This window comes from Anopheles arabiensis, chromosome 3 (genome assembly GCF_016920715.1).
Source record: "Anopheles arabiensis isolate DONGOLA chromosome 3, AaraD3, whole genome shotgun sequence".
NCBI lineage: Eukaryota > Metazoa > Arthropoda > Insecta > Diptera > Culicidae > Anopheles > Anopheles arabiensis.
In genome coordinates, this window is record NC_053518.1 from 332,267 (window position 1) to 350,496 (window position 18,230).

Here is an 18,230-nt window from a genome sequence, read left to right on the forward strand (position 1 = left end):
TCATTGAGATGGGCTAATCAACCATAAAGATAGCCTAATAATTGTAGGATACCATGATATATAAATTGTAGAATATTGTGAATTTGGAACAGTGGTGGCCGGTCTGGTGGCACATTCGTCAACGATATGCCCGTCATGGGTTCAAGCCCCGAATAGACCGTGCCGTCATACGTAGGAATGACTATCCTGCTATGGTAACAACAAGTCACTGAAAGCCAAACCCACTTCACTAGTGGGTACAGGCAGGCCTTGGCCGACAACCGTTATTGTGCCAAAAGAAGAAAGAAAAAGAACAGTGGTGGCACCTATATTGCAATGTATTTGTTTATCTTTATTAGCAGATGATCGCCAGTTTCCTTCGAATGTTTTCGTGATCTTTCCAATTCATAATTCATTGATATTTAGAAAATATTTATGACAACCCAGTCTATTGTGTAGGTATAGAAAATTAGCATCGAATAATGAGGATGAAACCCAGATCATACCACAAAAATGGTCATAGGACCATTGATGACCCGCTCACAGTTGACTACGTCGCACTGACTTGGCCAAGATCTAAGCCGTTTTCGAAGGATACTCAGTTCAGAGATTCGTCTCATCATGCTTGTCTTAAGCTGAAATGTGTGATATATCTTTACGTAGCTACTAATTTAAGAAAAACAAGTATTTAAACTCCGATATTCATAAAGTAAAAAGAACTTCTTGCTTTTACAACGCCAATGATCGATTAGTTTATTGGTGTATAACTTTACTTCTCGCCCGCATAGTCGCGCGAGCACGGTTAACAAATAGTCTTTATTAAAGCTTAGTAAAAAGGTTGCAAAATGCGTCTCCTATCTGCGTCTACCTTTCCAACGTTTTCCCCTCTATGCCCTACAGTAAATTATTTCCCTTCCCTCAATTTCCTCGAATTCGTATTTGCTCCTATCAACGAAATTCCATCCTTTTTTGTGGCTGTTCCTGTTACTGTTCAGCTTTCACACCTCCTAAATGCTTCACTAGTTACTACTTAATTATTGTACCGTAGTCATATAGGTTTTTGATTCTAGAATATGCTGCTGTTAAGGTGTGGTTGTCGTCTTCTTGTTCACTTGAAATTGAACATCAATCGACAGTTACACACAGCTAGCAACCTTCCTTTTGACTCCTGCTACGTTCCGAATACACGAGTGTTTGTTTCTTTTCGGTTTTGTATGCTTTGATTCAGATATACATACATACATACATACATACATATAAACGACAGAAGGTATGCTTATGTCATGAATAAAGTGTATAATACAATTCAAGATGCTGTGGGAGGTAATTAATAAGGGTATATAAAACATAACGAAAACAAACGCGTTTAAAACACACGCAGCGTGCACGATGGCGACTTCACCGTCGTAACGCGTTAAGCGGTGTGTCAGACGGCCGTCGGAGCGACATCCTTGTGGCCGGATTTCTTGCCACCATTCAGAGATTCGGAGATCTGCTCGAAGCTCTTGCCCTTCGTCTCCGGCATACAGGTGAGGACGAAGGTGGCGGACGCGACGCAGCAGCAGGAGAAGAACCACATGCACGAGTGCATCCCGAGCTGCTCAACCGCGATCGGGAAGTACTTGACGACTAGGTACGCGACGCCGGAAAACTCCAGCAGACAAAAGGTGACGACTGAGCCGCGGATCTTTGGATCGAGGATCTCGGTCATGATAATGAATGGCACAATACCGATGCCGATGGCATTGATGAAGACTAGCGCAGACATGCTGGCGACCGGCACCCACCGGAACCAGTCCACCTCGACGCGCATCGCCTGCAGGAAGGTGTATGTGCCCATCGTGGTGGTGCAGACGGCGCAACCGAGCGTCGATACGACCAGCAGCACCCGGCGGCCCGCATTCTCGACCGTCATAGTCGAGACGTACGAACCGATGAGCTGCAGCATCGCCACCACGATCGAGGATATGGCCGGGCTGAGGTTTGAGTGAGACTCCTGGAAGATCCTTTCCGTGTACGTCATTAGCGGTATGGAACCGGAACCGGCTGGGAACATGATCACAATCACACAGATCAGGATTGGCTTCCAGCGCGATCGTGTCACTGGAGAAAGAGGGGGAAAGCGGGATTGGGAATGCCGTCATCAATTAGTACTTGTGCTGTGTTCATAGGGAAGTGTACATTTAAAACGAGAATTATTGGAATCGGGACTTACGGAAGTCTTTGATGTGAATCTGGTTGGAGTCCTTCTTTTTCGGTGTACCAACGTTGTGGATGTCCTTAAAGCGGGCCACTTCGGCGGTAAACTGTGATGTTTCACTTTCGGCTTCCTCGCCGCGGTAGAATCGCAGGGCCTTTATAGCTTTCTACAATGATAAGAATGTAAAGAAATTATGCAAAAAAAGGGAAAACCGGAAAATGATTGTACGTAACAGAGCTAAGAGTTTTTTTTCCCGTTCGTTAGCAAATTTCGTTCCATCCTAAACTAACCTATACTAAGATTGGCTGCATTATCTTAGGTCGCGGCATTGCTGAACACGCACTTTGTGCTTCTCTGCTAGCTTGATAAGAAAAGGAACGAGATTGGTAACGAAGCGTAGTGGAAGGTAACGGCGATTCGGGCATCGTTAACCTTTCTAACCTGACCACGCTGAATGTAGTTCTAATGAGACATATTCGGCTGTTTTTTTCAATTCTACCATTCAACTGCGATATTTGAGTCGTGTCTAATGATTTTTTATATGAAAAAGTAAAATGACTTTTGCAAAAAATTATACAATGGTAACTCCAGCTATCAACGTTTTCAAGTAATCTCTTTACAAAAAAAGAATTTCGTAGGTCAGGGAGGTCTCGCTCATGACATAACTAACGGATGCTTGTCTGGGTCGTGGCTGTACGATGGGATTGATGCGTAGCTTTTTGCTACGACTGATGCGGTACCAATTAAGCATTCGAACATCGTTTACAGCGAATTGATTTACAGAGAGTTAGTAACAGGCAATAAATTGTTGAAGGAAGAGCTTGAAGTTGTGAAAAAACTACCTTCTTGAATAATTGGAAGGAAGATTACTTCCAAATAATTCTGGTAAAACCCAGCACTAATGAGTAAACAAACAAAACCGGCTTGAACAGCCTAAACCAATAACGGATGAGAATGAGAAATGTGATTATATGTGTTAGGAATAATCACGGCACATGTGTTCTAGAAGTTTTAACAAAAATGTTTCTCACATTCCAGCCTGTATTCCTGCTCAATTTAAACAATAATTCTCAGAAAAAAAAATCTAATTGTCGTGACATTTTCTCTTTCTTTTAAGTTCAAAACACACAGAAAGAGTTTGTTGAAATACCACACATCTGGGGTAGTGTTCGTTACGTGACGCCGAGAATAACTTTGTCATCCGCAAGCAACTACGCAGTCTGTGTGGCCTGGCGTGAAATCACGTACTACCTACCTCTTTCTTCTTCTTGATGAACAGATACTGTGGAGATTCTGGCAAGAAGCAGCAACCAAGCGAATAAACGACGCATAGTAGCAGTGCCAGGTATGTGACGGCCCAGTAGTTTACATAGTGAGATATGATGAAGCCTAGCAGGATACCAACGTTGCACGATATGGCGAGCATCGTCCCGAGCGTTCCTCGTATTCTGTGACGAGTGAAAATGAGAGAAAACCAGTATGTAAAAATTACAGCTCTATAACACACCAGGCTCAGTGATTCCTCTCTGTTTCTGCCTTACCTATCCTCCGATATCTCCGACACAAACAATGGCACTATAGACATGGTTCCGCCTCCGGCAAATCCACCAAAGATGCGGGACGCATAGATGACGGACAGATTGGTGGCGAACGGCATCACGGCCCAGCTAACCAGCTGCGTCACACCGATCAGCATCAGGGCGGACTTTCGGCCAGCAATTTCGGCCACCCAGCCGCAGACAAGCGGAGCCAGCATGCAGCCGATCGTACCAATGGAACCAACCGTGCCCTGCTCCTCGCTGGTGATTTTGCCCGTCGTCAGCGGCGAGTCGTCCGACGACATCAGGATCAGGTTGGGCGAAAGCCATCCTATCGACAGACCATAGATCAGTGTGGCGAGATTCGCTGTAAAGAGAGGTCCAAGGGAAAGCGTCTGAGTGATAATTATTGTTCAGAAGTTCAGAAAAGTAAAATGCATATAAAAGTTGATGAATCGAGAGTTCTGATAGAGTGTTTGTTTTTCCTACGCCATCTGGACCGGAGGACACCTGGACCGTTGTAGTATTGGTGAAGGTTTTTTTACCTCGTTAGTTAGGCACTATTTAGCGTTGTTCTGTCCCATTTGGGCGCTGTTTTGTTCGAGACGCGATTGATAACGCGCTATCACTTTGCCCTTGAGTGTGTTGCAAAGGGCGAGGTGGGGGAAGTGTGAACCATTCCCGTGTATGGCTTTTTCAAGGGTTCAGCCTTCCTCGGTCCCCACAGTTCAGACGAGCTGACTTGTGCTGCTGAAGCACAACTATCTCATGCCCCTCGCGAAACGCTTCAAAGCCCCCGATGTTGTTGATGTAATTCGGTCTGATTAATATTGATTCTGCTTTATAGTGGTATGAGGGCCACCTATACCAGGGGATGTAGGGATCTTGGTGAAACTTGGCACCCTTATGCAAGATAACTTCAAAGGTGCTGGCTGATGGCCATGCAGAATTGTTTGAAATATTTTGAGTTGTTCCGCTGCCTTCTATGAATCTGGAAGAGCTGATTGTACCTCTCAAAATCGGAACGAGTCTATCGCACGAGTGCTTCTGACCCTCGGTTCAACGCCATCGTCCGCTATCAACAACCATTTTGCTGCGCAAGTCGGGAAAAGTAGCACCAAGTCGGTAGAGAATAATTGAGTGTTATGTCGGCAACCCCACGCCGTAAGTGGAATCAAAACGAGAAGATTCAATCAAGCTGCATTCATGGCGTGGTGCAATCGAATCAAATGCAGTCTGTGCCACCACCGAGAAGTCTCAACTTCGCAGGATTGGAAGGGATAGGGAGAGGGAGATTGACTTTTAGGCCAGCTGAAGTTGCTATAACGAGCTAAGTACCAGCCTGAGTTTGGGTTAGGCTTCTTGGCGTCGTCGGGGTCGTAGTTGCCGTTTCATCCCCGTTAAGCGTGGCGATTGATAAGGCGAATAAACAGACTGCAATATCGCACTGAAGGAGCGGCTCATGGGCAAGGGGTCGAATGTGTCCGTATACCGAAACGAGGTGTGAAACGTGGTGCAGCGTGTTTTTGGGGCAATTTTTCCCTCGCAGAATGTTTAGCCCTGGCGGTTTCGTCGCGCTAATCAAAGTGCAAACATCCATGGCAAACGTTGATCGCGGACCGCAACACGCCTCAGTGACAAGCGTTGCTAGGTTGCGCCTGATAGGCCAGAAGGGAGCGAAACCAGTCCACGGAGTCTGGGGATAATGGTTGTAAATTCTTGTTAGAAGACTGCCACTTTCGAGAGATAGATAGAGAGAGATGAAGTGCCAGCTGATAAGGTGTGAAGAATTGAGGGTGTCATAAAAGCACTTGGTCAACTACCCAATGGCAATGTCCTCTGAATCATGCGAGAAGTATTGCAGCATTTCCATGCCAAAAAGCTTCTCGAACGCGTTGGAAATTCCCAGAGACCGCGAACAGTGAGTCAGGGACTCGTCCCGTTGTCGATAGCATCTTTTCAAAACGAAACATTCCGGGACAGGTAAGCCCAGCACATCTCTTGATCTTCTGGAGGATCCCCGGCCAAAAGAACCCTCAAATCCCCCATTCCAACCCATGCACTTTTGTGTTGCATCACGCCATCAAACCTGTGTTGTCTTGCTGTTGTTTGTGAGCTGCAGACAGAATGATCTTCCAAAATTGAAGAATAAAGCTGTAAATAATGACTTTACATTAGCACTGCAGGGGTGGGGGAAATCCAAGCGGATCGACCACCCGTAGATCCTCGTATCCCTCGTTAAACTTTTGGTTGGTGCGCATTTGCGCAAACGGATCGTGTTTCGCGGGCGGTTCGCGCATTACGCACACCCTGAATACACACTACACTCACCACTAGGGGACAGGAGCACTCAGTGTGAGTTTGCTTATCTAGTTGGTTGAGCAGGCAACATGTCCGAGAGCAAGGAGAGAAATACAGAGAGAAGGTTTGCAAAGAGAGCGAGAGAGAAAAACATATAGAAAGAACAGGTGAATAGGGTGTAGTTGTGTGAAGAAAATAATGAAGTGAATGATTTTCAGATGAATCGATGAAGTGACGAGCCGCGCCGTGGAAACGTTGAATTGAACCCGACGGAAGGAAGGGTTCCTCTGTGTCATAAGGAAGAGCAGTTAAGCGCATAGTATAATGAGCGAATAGTGATTGGGTGGTACATGGGTGGTAGGACAGGGGTTGGCATACCGAACCGAAGGTCGCAGGGGGTGAATCCCTATCCCCAACAGCTTCCCTCACCCCTACGACACAAGCACTTAAGCGTGTACGGTACGTTTTGTGTGTTGTGTTGTTATCTTTGCGATGGTAGTGATGAGCTCACCAGAACTAGGCCATCGGTAACGTTCGATCAAAGCCAGCTGTTAGCTGTAACAGAGGGGTGAGGGCTGTGTCTGTATGTGTGTAGGAGTTGAAAAGGGTATGGTGTGTTGCGCACGAAGGAGGAAACATTATTTTGGATGTGTTATTGCTTCCCAGCCAATTTTTTATTTCGGTGATGTGTGGCGATGGTGGCCCAAAAATAACAAAACAAATTATGACGAACGGGCAAACAAAAGATCGTTCCGTCCCGTAAGGTACTCATCGTACATGTCGTTGCAATTTCCTTTTTTTTCGTTGTCATCGTTGTACATCGAAAGCAAAATAAACCTCCCGTCACCACTCCCGTCAGCTCACTCCATCAATAAGCGAACCGTGTAAGTGTGCAACAGAAAAAGGAACCACAAAATATTTGGCCGACATTTCGGGTTTATCAGCAATTATTGAACACAAATGCACATACACTCACACACGCACACACCCACACACGCACAACGTGTTTAGCGGGCTGTGTGTGTTTGACAGAATGCACGCCCACCTGCTTTAGCGTTTGCGTGTAGCGCAGCAATAGATGTTTACGCTGTTGCTGGTGAACCTCAACGTCAGCCATGTGGTCGGTCGGAATTTCGCACGGAATGCAACCGCAGCATGCAGAAGAGACGCGAAAAAAGGAAAAGTTGAGCAACTCTTCACAAGGCACTGACACCGCTTTCGGGGTTTTTGTATGTAAGCCAGCCCCTTGGTTCTTACTGGTTTGAAGTGTGAGCAATTGTGCGGAAGGAGCAGCAGCAGTAGCAGCTGTTCTCAGTTCCAAGGCGGCCCACTTACTTGCTTAGAGTCGCGAATTTCAAACCAATTGAATAACAAACGCGGATCGGCGATCTAGTCTAGATTGCTTTTACCCGTTTTGCGTACTTGGGGACCAATTTACGTCTAGGCCCTTCGCTTTTTGAGTCGCCGGCATCGGAACGAATGTTGGCAATTGTAAAGCGTCAAAACTGATCGATTGGACCAATGAAGTGGGAAATTCAGGGTACTAGTGTGTCCAGCCCGGGTATGAGGGACAATTGCCAAGTGTCAAGTTGTGCTTGGTTGTAGTTTTGTTGCCTACGAACAAAGCGAACCAACCAAACGGAGAAGTGGAAGATGAAAGTGAAACGATAACGAGTTGCTCGCGCTACTCCAATCTGGCATGAAAGGTTGTGACCAGCTGCTCATAGAAAAGAGCGAGAGTGTGTATGTGTGTGTGCGAGAGCATAATTTAAATATGTCACGGGCATAGGTGAGAGAAGCGAAGGCCGCTGGACCTAGTTTCACGCTAATGAGTCAGCCGAGCCGGTCGGGGTGGCCAATAATCTTACAGCCGGCAGGCAGGGTTTGTTGGTCACCTTCTTTGGAGCTGTAGTCGTAGAGGCGAAGGAATGACTGGTGTTGGCACTACAATGTAGTGCAGGCTGTTGATAGCTTTTGTGACATGTCTTTAGGGACGTGTCTCTTCCCGTTTCGATTCCCCTTGTTGCCGTCGATCGAGTGTTGCGATGAGGATTAATGCATGTTTGATTGCGCACATCCGTGTTGATTGACGTTGTAAACATATTAATTGTAGCCGTTTAGTTGTGCCCTATGCATTTTGTTTCGCTTTTCAATTATCACAATTGTGTTTAACATTGCAAACCGAGCGTTGGCGAGAGCAATATTTACATAAAAAACATAAAAAACAGGTGATTTTATGACAACTATTGTAGGATATTTAACCAGTTGGACTCCAAAATTGGGAAAGAGTCCAAGCAGAGCGTCTCGGAATATGTAAGGAAACTTGTCAGGAGCGTGTGTATGTTGGTGGATGTCTTCAGCATCTGCAAAAAAAACCAGCCGCTTAAGACATTACGTTAGTAGAGAAAAAGGAGAGGAGACAAGATGTCAGACAGGGCGGACTTAACATGTAAATCCAACACAACGCCAACCAGGAGAAATCGGCCGTAGAGCGATGGCGATGGAGCGGCCCACGAAGCTCTTGTGCACCTTCATCTACCCCAACCACCGTCAACCGATCGATGGCGACGGCCAGAAAGTCGGAAAGAGAAGATTAGCAGAATTAATGGCGAATCTGGAGAGGAGAGAAATCGAACACATACAAAGAGACGAAGACACCGCATGGTCGCGTGGTCACGAGACTCAATGTTATTCATAATTCGCTGGCCCTTTGGTGACGGCTACTACTACTCGCTACTACTGTTGGCAGCACTACTACCACTTCATCCCCAATGGTGACAAGGTGAAATGGATATAACAGACACATGTACACGTATCAGGCATGTTTACGAGTGGTGGTCGCGCCTACATGGTCACGGTTCCACGAAGTCAAACCATCGAAATGCCGGGCGGGCCAAGCGAAGGCCTATCCTGCAAACGGGCCCGGCATTCGGCGCACGCGTCGTGAACCAGTTTGCAATTTAGTAATAATAATTTCACTTTTGTTCCACTGCCCCGTACGCGCTAGAGGATGGAAGAAAGTTTCGATTGCTGCCTGAGGTCTGCTTTTTAGACTGGTTGGCAATCGAAACAGAAGCTCGATATCGAAACTGCCCGACCACAAAACGAGCTACCGGATTTTTTGTTTCACAACTCCGCAAGCACCAAGGTACAGTTAGGTTGTCATTGGCTGTGATTCGGACGATCGAGTCAGGGAGGGTGTCGCGGGGACGTCCATCCTGTGGGAAATGCAAATTCAAACTTCACAAGATAAACGCATTTGGACTTCCAAATGAGATGCTTATAGGTACCGCGCGCACATCAAGCCAACACGGTGACAGGGAGGGGTGACAATTTATGCGTGGAAAGTCAACAACGGCTACACCCGTGAGACGGTTGCGGTTGCGCATGAACGCATGACTGTCAAACTCTGCTATCCGCTTCGGTCATCCGTTGTCGGTGCGTCTTTACCGCGTTCGTTAGCAGACGAAGATGATGTGATCAGGGGCCGATGGCAAGGAATCGATGGTCAAGAATGTCCACCTATCGACAATGCAAACCATCCTCCGATCGTCGGGTGAAGATGTCATGTGGTATCGGAGGTACCCAGACGAAGGTCTGAGATGGAGGCGGCTTTGGGCCACAAGCAGTAAAACAAGGCATTAGTAAATAAAGATAAGCGTCAAGTGCCGAAGGTTGTTGCATTAACCGCAAATTGCTAAGCGTCCTGAGCTACCAGTAGGGGCGCGTACATGATGTGTTTTGCGGCCGTGTTTATGGTTTGCGAAATTTGCATTTTACGATTTATCTGTAACAGTTAGTGTATTTTTTTTTACGAAAAAAGGGGTTCCCATGGCACAATGTGCACACTATGTGGGACTAAAGTCCCTGTAGATCATGTAGATTGTGTATTGTACAGAGGCAAGGGAATTGAACTGTCCAGATGTCTCAATAGCTCAGAACGAAATGTTCTGTTTCATAAACGTGTTCATACTTGGTCTGCTTGTTGGAGAAGAACATACGGCAAGAATAAATGAAAAGTTGAAGCTTTTTGTACAATTAATTAGCGTTGATTAGTTGTCTGCAGGCAGAATCCAGGAAACCGAAATCCAAGCTCCACGCAATCGGTAAAATTTGCCTTCAGGGGGCCGAAAGATGCACACAGATGTAGCAGTAAGTTTCGCAAAACGCATTCAGACAGGTAGGGAAGGAAGGAAGGAAGCCAACAAAGATGAAAGCGCAATCTCGTTGATCAGGATCGCCAAACTGCAGCCTAGATGGACCGAGGCGCTCGTCAACCGAAAGTGGTATAACCTGTCCGTCCAGACGTGGCACCAACTTGGAGCTGTTGTTTGTTTAATGACACAAAATGAGCATTGATTTTGTGGCAGATCGTCGCAAGCCAAAGGTGCATTGACCACATTGGGAAGTCGGGTTTTTAAAGGATGCTAATTGATTATCTCGCTCCAAGTCGAACCGTCACCCGAAATGGGCTAGAATAGAGGTTTGCCAAAATTATCATCTTCCCCTTGTTCTCTCGTGGTCGACTATAATTCGCGATCGGTCAAAAAACCGGAGCCTTTTGGTGCGGCCAATCACATTGACGTTCGCTTCAGTTTAATGGTAAGCAATTTCAACACCAATTCCACACCAACCTCGCGCTGCGTGCCATCCACACATGGGAAGAGCCCCTTACGTTTGCGGTCCAGAAATGATTGTTATAATTAGTTATAAAATGTCTTCCTTCCATGTTTCAAGTCTTTTCGCTCCTGGAGTGCATGAGGCATGAGGGGGCCAACGATCAGACACTTCATGTTTTTGAAAAAGATCGTGCCGCCGCATTCGTGTACGATCCAGTGAAGCGAAAAGCGGTGCAAAAACGTGGCAGTTCTCGCTCCACAGCCGACTTCATTCTCGACGCAACCTGTCTATCTTGCGATCACCTTCGGACGATGGAAGATTGAGGAGGCGTTTGTAATTCTGTTTGCTGTTTTTTGTCTTGTCTCGCGGTCATGTGTGTGCGTGTTCTTGCTGGGTACATCAGTATGCTTCGTTGCTGCCTTGGGGCCGGGAGCTCTGGCGCGATGTGTGTGCCTCATAAATGTGAGGGACCCATAGAAACATGGCGTACTTCGTGCACCACGGTTCTGCCGTTTACCGGCACATTCGTACAGCCAAATGGAGCGTGTGTGTGTAGCAACAAATCGAGCATCCTTTTATCCTTCCAAGAGGGTGATTATGGTAATGGTAGGGAAGGGTGGGGGTGGGTTCAAAGCGGTTCCGTTCCATCCGCAGGAGCGCATATTTTCGCAGGTTCAATGAAATATACGCACCGACCGGTGCGCGAAGGTCACCCTGAAGGTGAAATCATTCCTGCAGGTTTGGAGAAACAAATGGGAGTGTGAGAGCAGGTAAAGTGAGGGTGAAAAAAAAACAAAACAAAACGGAGCATTATTTTCGATAAGAAGATTCAAACAAGGCGCGGTGGCTCCAAACACAACACAGCATACACACACATGGGCCCGGCAGGTAGACAAGGGCGGGCAGAAGGGGGATGGCAATTTTGTTTTCGGTGGGGTTGTTTGGTATTCCCTCCGTTCTCCCGAAACGTGCCAGGACCAGGTTGGGCAAGGGATTGATGGTGATGGTGGAGCGTTTTTTTTTCTTCTTCAACCCTACGTCCCACCCCCTGAAGGTTTATGTGCGCGCTCCGTTCAATGGTTGGTCGAGCGGAAACGCAAGCGTGTGTGTGATTCAAAATCTACCATGTCTTCTCTTCCCTCTTCGCCCCACAAATAACAACAAATCGCGAAACGCCGCGCGGCTGCTTGCCGCGGTTGGTTTCGTTTTCGTAAATATTTGCGTTCTTGTGCGAGCACACACTGCTAAAAGAGACACTGCTGGTGGAGGTGAAGGGGCAGGGTGATTTCCTGGCGACTCGCAGCTAATGTGAAACCTGCACTCGATGCTTTGACGGTACGAGGACGACGGGTTATCGGGTGGTTAAATATGGCTGTGCGCGCGCGATCGTGTCGCCACTATGCGCTCCATTCCAACGCAGGATCAACACGTAAGGATGCATGAACTGGGGTGAGATCACGCAGGGTAGTTGGGGGCAAAAAGAGAAGTGTGTGTGCCATCTTTGGCATTTTTCATTAACGCCTTCACAGCACGGTGCGACATGGGGCTGTCGTGCACCATACAGAGTTGGCCCCGTTTTTTTCTTTGAAGACAGAAGAAAATCGATCCGGAATAAAGGGGTTTGTGGGTGCCGTTCGGTGACCAAAATTTGGATCCTGCTGGCTTGTGTTGCTCTGTTGTGGTGCCCATGGTTACCTTAGCAACGTGCAAGAAGCTAATGGGGGTCGTCGTGGGGTTTAATGACCACCGAAAATACAGGTCGGTCCAGCATAAAGCCAGTTAATGCTCTACAACAAGACGTGGGGGAGTGAGTTATGATTGTCAGGCTTAAAGCTTTATGTTAATAATTCACTGATTGTGGTGTGAGCCGCAAAAGTCAATACACTAACCACAAGGATCAAGGGTTTTGCTTGGCACTGGTAGAGGTTAACGACAGTATTGCACTACTTGCAATGGAAATCAAACGATAAGAAAAGTAAAACAGTCGTGTGGTTATTACTTTGCAACCCCGACAAGAGTATGAAACGTGTCAAGCGTCTAGTTTGAATGTTGTTAATTCAATTGAAAACAATTTTGAAAGCAATGGGTACGATTTTCTTTTGATCTCGTATTTGATTCGTCTTGGTGTAAGTAGAACCTCACCTGGGACGTCAATTCATTCTGGAAAAGCTCCTTTTTAGGTTCCATGTTTACATCACATGAAGAGATCTTGGCCACGTTCTATTCCTTTTCTTAAGAATGTAGCATTCGTATAAGCTTTATATTCAGCTATATATTCTATATGAGCTTTATTTTCAAATGCTTTATCAGGTGTATTTGAGGCATTAACTCTCGTGTGCAGTAAGTCAGGTTTGACGTTTGCTGTGAAATTGCAACGCGATGCATCTTCTCTCATCGTTGAAGTTGAAGTCACACGCTTCATCAGTGGCTCCCCAAAAGTCACAGGTTAGGTGCTGTTTGGAGACACCCTCAGAAAAGGAAACGAACGTGAATGCGTGTTCACGTAGCGCCGGCGCAGTCCGGAACCTAATCCGGCAAACACAACACAGCACACCCATGCTCAAACACAGCTTTTGGTTTGGTCCGGTGTTTTGTTGTGTTTTTTCTGGACTATATGTTAATTTACTTTGGCAGAGTTGAATTTTAATAAGCAAACACACACGCGCACACACATATACGCTTAATTTAATTTTCAATCAGCATGCCGGACAGGCAGGGATTTCGGTAGTCGGGGAAACTTTTTACCATCGAAAGCGCGTAAACTCGGGAAAAAGGAGTTTACCTCAGTTCTACGACGTGCCCCTTTTCGTGAAATGCAACATTATGTACGCACACTCTCACACACACACACACACACACACACACACACACACACACACACGTGTTGGATGTGACGATTTGGGGAAGGTGGTGCGGATCGAAAGCTTCCTATATGGGATAGCCGTGGACAACAACAAAAAATCAGCTCCTGGTGAGGGGTTGGTGGTGCTATTTTTCGTACGTTTTGATTTAACGTTTTCGCGCACAGCAAAGCGCGTGAAACGAAACCGAAAGGAGAATATTTATGAGACTCCGGTGGTCGCTGACTGGGTGTCTTTGCATGGGAGGATGTGGGGAAAAGGGGTGTAGTAACTTGTGGTAAATTTATGGAGCGCATCGCTTGCGCCAGGTCTGTGGTTAGGTTGTAGGAACCGTCGCGATGACTTGTATAATTCTTCTATTAAAACGCAATCAGCCCTCCTCGATCAGTGGATTTATATGCCCGGCTGCGAGTTCGAGATTTGTTTTATTATTCGTGTGTGCGTTATTGTCGTTGTATTATTTAGTCGTGCTTTTCTCCGGCAGCGCGTTGTACAGTGAAGCTACTATAAATGCGAAATGTGATTGTAAAAGCTTTATGCTCCTGACGTTCGAGTGGCTGGACCGGGCTTGGGTGGTGATTGCCCAATCAGTGTAGAGGCCCCTCAGCAATAATTCATGCTCACAGCGTGATGTGATGTGTTAATAAGCGCATTATTCACTCACCGTGTCGGTTTTTGGAATTAATAGTAGTGGCAGGACGCGGTGGTCTTCGTCGTCTTAGTCGTCGTTGCCCATCTAATGGGTCGGCAACACCAAACGGAGAGTGGGTAGAAGGGCAAATTCCACTCCCCATTACATACTGGCAGAGAAAACAAGAGCACACAGCTACACACACCGGTTTTGCACTCCACACCGAAAGAATCTTTCGGCCCACATTCGGAAGGCCCACCAAAGGTTTAGCGAAAAGGAAAAGTTTTGCTTTTGCACATTCGGGTCGGGCAAGAGGCCTTCTCCTCCCCCTCTCCAACTTTCGGAAAGGAACACCTCCGTCAACCTTACTGGTTCGAAGGAGACGCAGACCCTTTCCCGTCGCGTCGAAATAGTAGGTCGCGGGCTAGCGCGATCGCGAGCCCAGGAAAAACGGGTTCGCTCGTTCCCCAGCCTGCCCGGTTAGGTTGGTAGGTTTTGAAAATTGAGGCTTTGCGAAAAATGGTCAGACACGCGAGCGATTTCACAAATCTTAAGCCAAACTCTTTTCTGGAACCCTACCCCAGACCGTTTCTTCGACGACTCTCCAACCTGATCGATTGATCGTGTGTCTCATGCGGAGTACTAACTTTGACCCAATAAAGCGTGCCGTTCAGGCACTTGCTAGTGAGTAGGAGGAAGCAAGGTGTAGTTTTGAATCTGATCGAGTCAGAGATCAAGAGAGAAGAGAGTGACGAAAAACGAGGTCTACTGGCCCGATATATCCAATGTGGTCGTGTGTGGTAGGTGGAAAGCTTGGACTTTATAGGCGCTGGCAGATCGATTGTATGGTAAATAGTGGTACCGTAGTCTGTAGGTTCCCCCAAACTGCTTTAAATCACCACCTTATGGCAGTTTGGTAGTTTGTGGATGAAACAAGAGGAGATCTCAAGACGAAGAAAAGGCTGGAGTTTTCTGTAGGATACTCTCAGTCTAGAGTCAACCCAATCCAATACACTGTCGAGGGGAATTGAAGTTACTTTCATTCGCCGAGTAAAGTCTTCGTTCGATCGGTGGCAAGAGACGCAACGTAGGGCAATATCGCAATATATTAACTTTCGGTAAATTGAACCAATCCAGAGGTTCATTCCAAAGAGGCGAAAAGGGTACGGTAAGGTGGTAAGGCACAGATACACGGAGGCCAGCTGTCTGGCTAAGCTGCTGGGTTAGCTATCTCCTTTGGTTTGCAATCTTCGTCGTGCTTGTGTCGTGCTTGTGGCCTTATGAAGCCGGTGGTGCTGATGTCTGGTGGAGAATGGCTTAAATATGCTTGGAGGGGGCCCAGACATCGAAACTTCAGGTGGCACAAGAGTCTCAGCCAAGATGGGATCAGCGCCGGTGGACAGTGGTGTGGATGTCGAAATTACCGGTTTTTTTGTTGAGTGTATGTATGTTTGTTCGTTTATTTGTGTCCGTCCCAGTGGCTGGTTGTTGGAACCAGTCTGGACCTGCGGGGTGTCTTCAGATTCCGCCCGTCCGTCCGTACTATCCAAAAGTTTGATCACTTAGATCCCCTCCCTGCGAAATCCCTCCATACGGACTAAAAGAAACTGGTTACGTTGGAAACAAGTTTTTCTGTTGGCGAAATTCGTGTGTCCAACGTGCTGAAGAAGGGGGAAGGTGAGCAGTTTCGAAGATGACAAGAGGGGGACTCAAACTGCGATCAAGAAGATCGCAAACGATAATGTCAACCAGCAAGCAAGCAAAGAGGACCTCCAATTTCTTTTAGAGATCTTGGAGTGTCTTGGAACCTCTCGCTTTCTGTGGAATTTCCTATAGTGTCCCCACGTGCCACGTGACCTTTCCAGGTTGTGTCGGTGCACCTGAATTGACGGTGGCCGTGCGGTTGGAAAGGAAAACCTTCACGATGATCATCATCAATTGGAACCGCGAGCGAACGGAAGCAATTCCCTCCGCGGCTAAACGAAATAATTAAATCCATCCGTTGCGAGCCGTTTCCTCACTCGAGAGGTCGTCGAAAATACTACTGGCATACAGTACGAGACATACGCGAAGGTAACGCAAAAGGCAGTCAAGTATGAAACCCACAAAAACACAGAATAGATGACGATTGCTGATCGAATGATGATCGTTACGATCTTACAACTTCCATATCCTCCGGTTGCTTTCGATTTCCTTCTCGCCCGCGGCCTAATGAAAGGAAAATGAACGCAGGAAGAGGAAGGGGAGGAAAGGGTTGCAAGCCAACCGATCAATTGAACACCTTCCCTGTGTGCTCTCTCTCCGTGCCATCCACAAACGGTTTCATATACATTTATGCGTATGAGCACACTACTATTCCTTTCCGATTTCCTTCTTTCATTCCGTTTCGCTTACGCTTCCTTTTTCCTGTCTTCCATTCCATTCCACTGGCGTTGCGTTGCGTATCACACGCTAACGCTCATCTCTTCTTCTCTGCTGCTGCTCTAGTTGCTGCTGTCTCCTTCCGTGCGCTTCTCAATTGCTTCCTTTCGCTATCCGCGAGTCACGGTGTTTTGCTTTTGCTTTCGTCAGTCGCTGTTTGTTTCGTTTTGGTATTGCTTCGCTTCTCCCATTTGTGCGTGCATTTATTCGTTGTTTTTACCTCTCATTCTCTTCTTTCCGTAGTTGTTGTGTTTCTCTTCTTTTAAATCGTACTTTTTTCTACTTCTCTTTTTATTTGCTTTCCTTTTCTTTTTATCACTTTGCATGTTTTTCCCCCACTGTTTCATGATGCTGGGCCACAACCCAAAGGGGTGTGTTGAACGGGCATGCAGGCAGGCTACTTTACGCAGGTTCAAGAGGGATTGATGATCACCGATGACGATGATCGCGCACAACAGCGTAACTTTCCACGCTGATATCCCCGCTCGTACAATCTTTCCCTGCCATGCGGAGCAAGCGGTTCGCTTTTCTCTAGTTCGCTTTTCCTTTCTATTTCGCTTCCTTCACTTTCTGACCTTCAAATCCCAGATGGTGGGATTTAAGCCCCACGGCGGGAGGGGCGACGGTGGCAGAGCCATGACCCAAAGGCAATATAGCCTATTTCTAGGGGCTTTATCTGTTATTTATTGTATTTTCTTTCTTTCGCTCGCGATCATTCCCCCGCGGCCGCTCTCCTGCGCTCGCTCTCCCGCACCCTTGTGTTGCTGCTGTTGATGATGATGTTGTTAGTCAGTATGATGTGTGTTTTTCATCTCAATGTTTTTCTTGCCCTGCTTCTGCTAGTCGTTACTTGAGTGTGTCGTTTTTTCTTGTTGTTGTTGGTACGTGTGGCAATTACCAACATTGGTAACAACCTGTTTTTTTTTCAAGCTTCCTTTTTTCATCGCTTCCACGCTTGTCTATTACATTCGAATGGTGTTGGTTTTGTGATGGTTTTGTTCCTCTTTTTCCTCGACAAATCTACCACTCACGCAAGTGTTGTATATATTTCACTCTGCCTATACGTACTTTCGTTTTCTTAGAGCATTACAATTGCGACTCGATAAAGGAAAAAAAAACTGAAATGTCTATTTCAATCGCATTCTTTTGAGTGTTTTTTTCTTCCGTAAAATCACCAAAACAGTTCCAAAACAAAATCGGTTGGCTTATTACGTGATCGGTTGTAAAATTCACGGTAGCCGGGTGATGTTTACATTTAATTAAACACAAAAAAACCCGACGAAACAAGTCCCTTCCAAAAATTGTCCAAACTGCCGACAATTGCACAAACTTTAGTTTCACCTTCACCCGTTCGTTGATATGCATAACGCGTGTGTAGCGCAAAAACGCTTTCCAAACTCCGGCCAAAACCCGCGGGACATACATACCCCGACGTATCCAACCCGATGCACCTGCTTATACTTTTCGTTTTTTTTTTTGCGCTTGTAAAATCATTACTTGAGACGTTACCCGTTCCGAAACATACGGTGCAGTAACAAAAAGAAGAAGAGAACATGTACAGCTACACATTACCCAAAGTACAGGGTGCATTTTACCTCGCGCGACCTTTTCTCTTCACCCCCATTACCCCTTCTTATACGTTTCACCCTTAGCGCACGATAAAGTTCGGTGTGTGAGCA

General features: G+C 46.6%; 1 protein-coding gene across 1 annotated transcript in view; it reads right to left on the bottom strand.

The window, feature by feature from the left end:
- The window catches only part of LOC120904956, a 30,915-nt gene that overhangs the window by 4,158 nt on the left and 8,527 nt on the right, over positions 1 to 18,230 (bottom strand). The window contains exons 3-6 of the mRNA XM_040315496.1: positions 3,721 to 4,084; positions 3,435 to 3,627; positions 2,195 to 2,345; positions 1,409 to 2,082 (exon numbers count right to left, since the gene is read on the bottom strand). Of these exons, the coding sequence (XP_040171430.1) occupies positions 1,409 to 2,082; positions 2,195 to 2,345; positions 3,435 to 3,627; positions 3,721 to 4,084 (1,382 nt within the window). The remainder of the gene's footprint in view (positions 1 to 1,408; positions 2,083 to 2,194; positions 2,346 to 3,434; positions 3,628 to 3,720; positions 4,085 to 18,230) is intronic.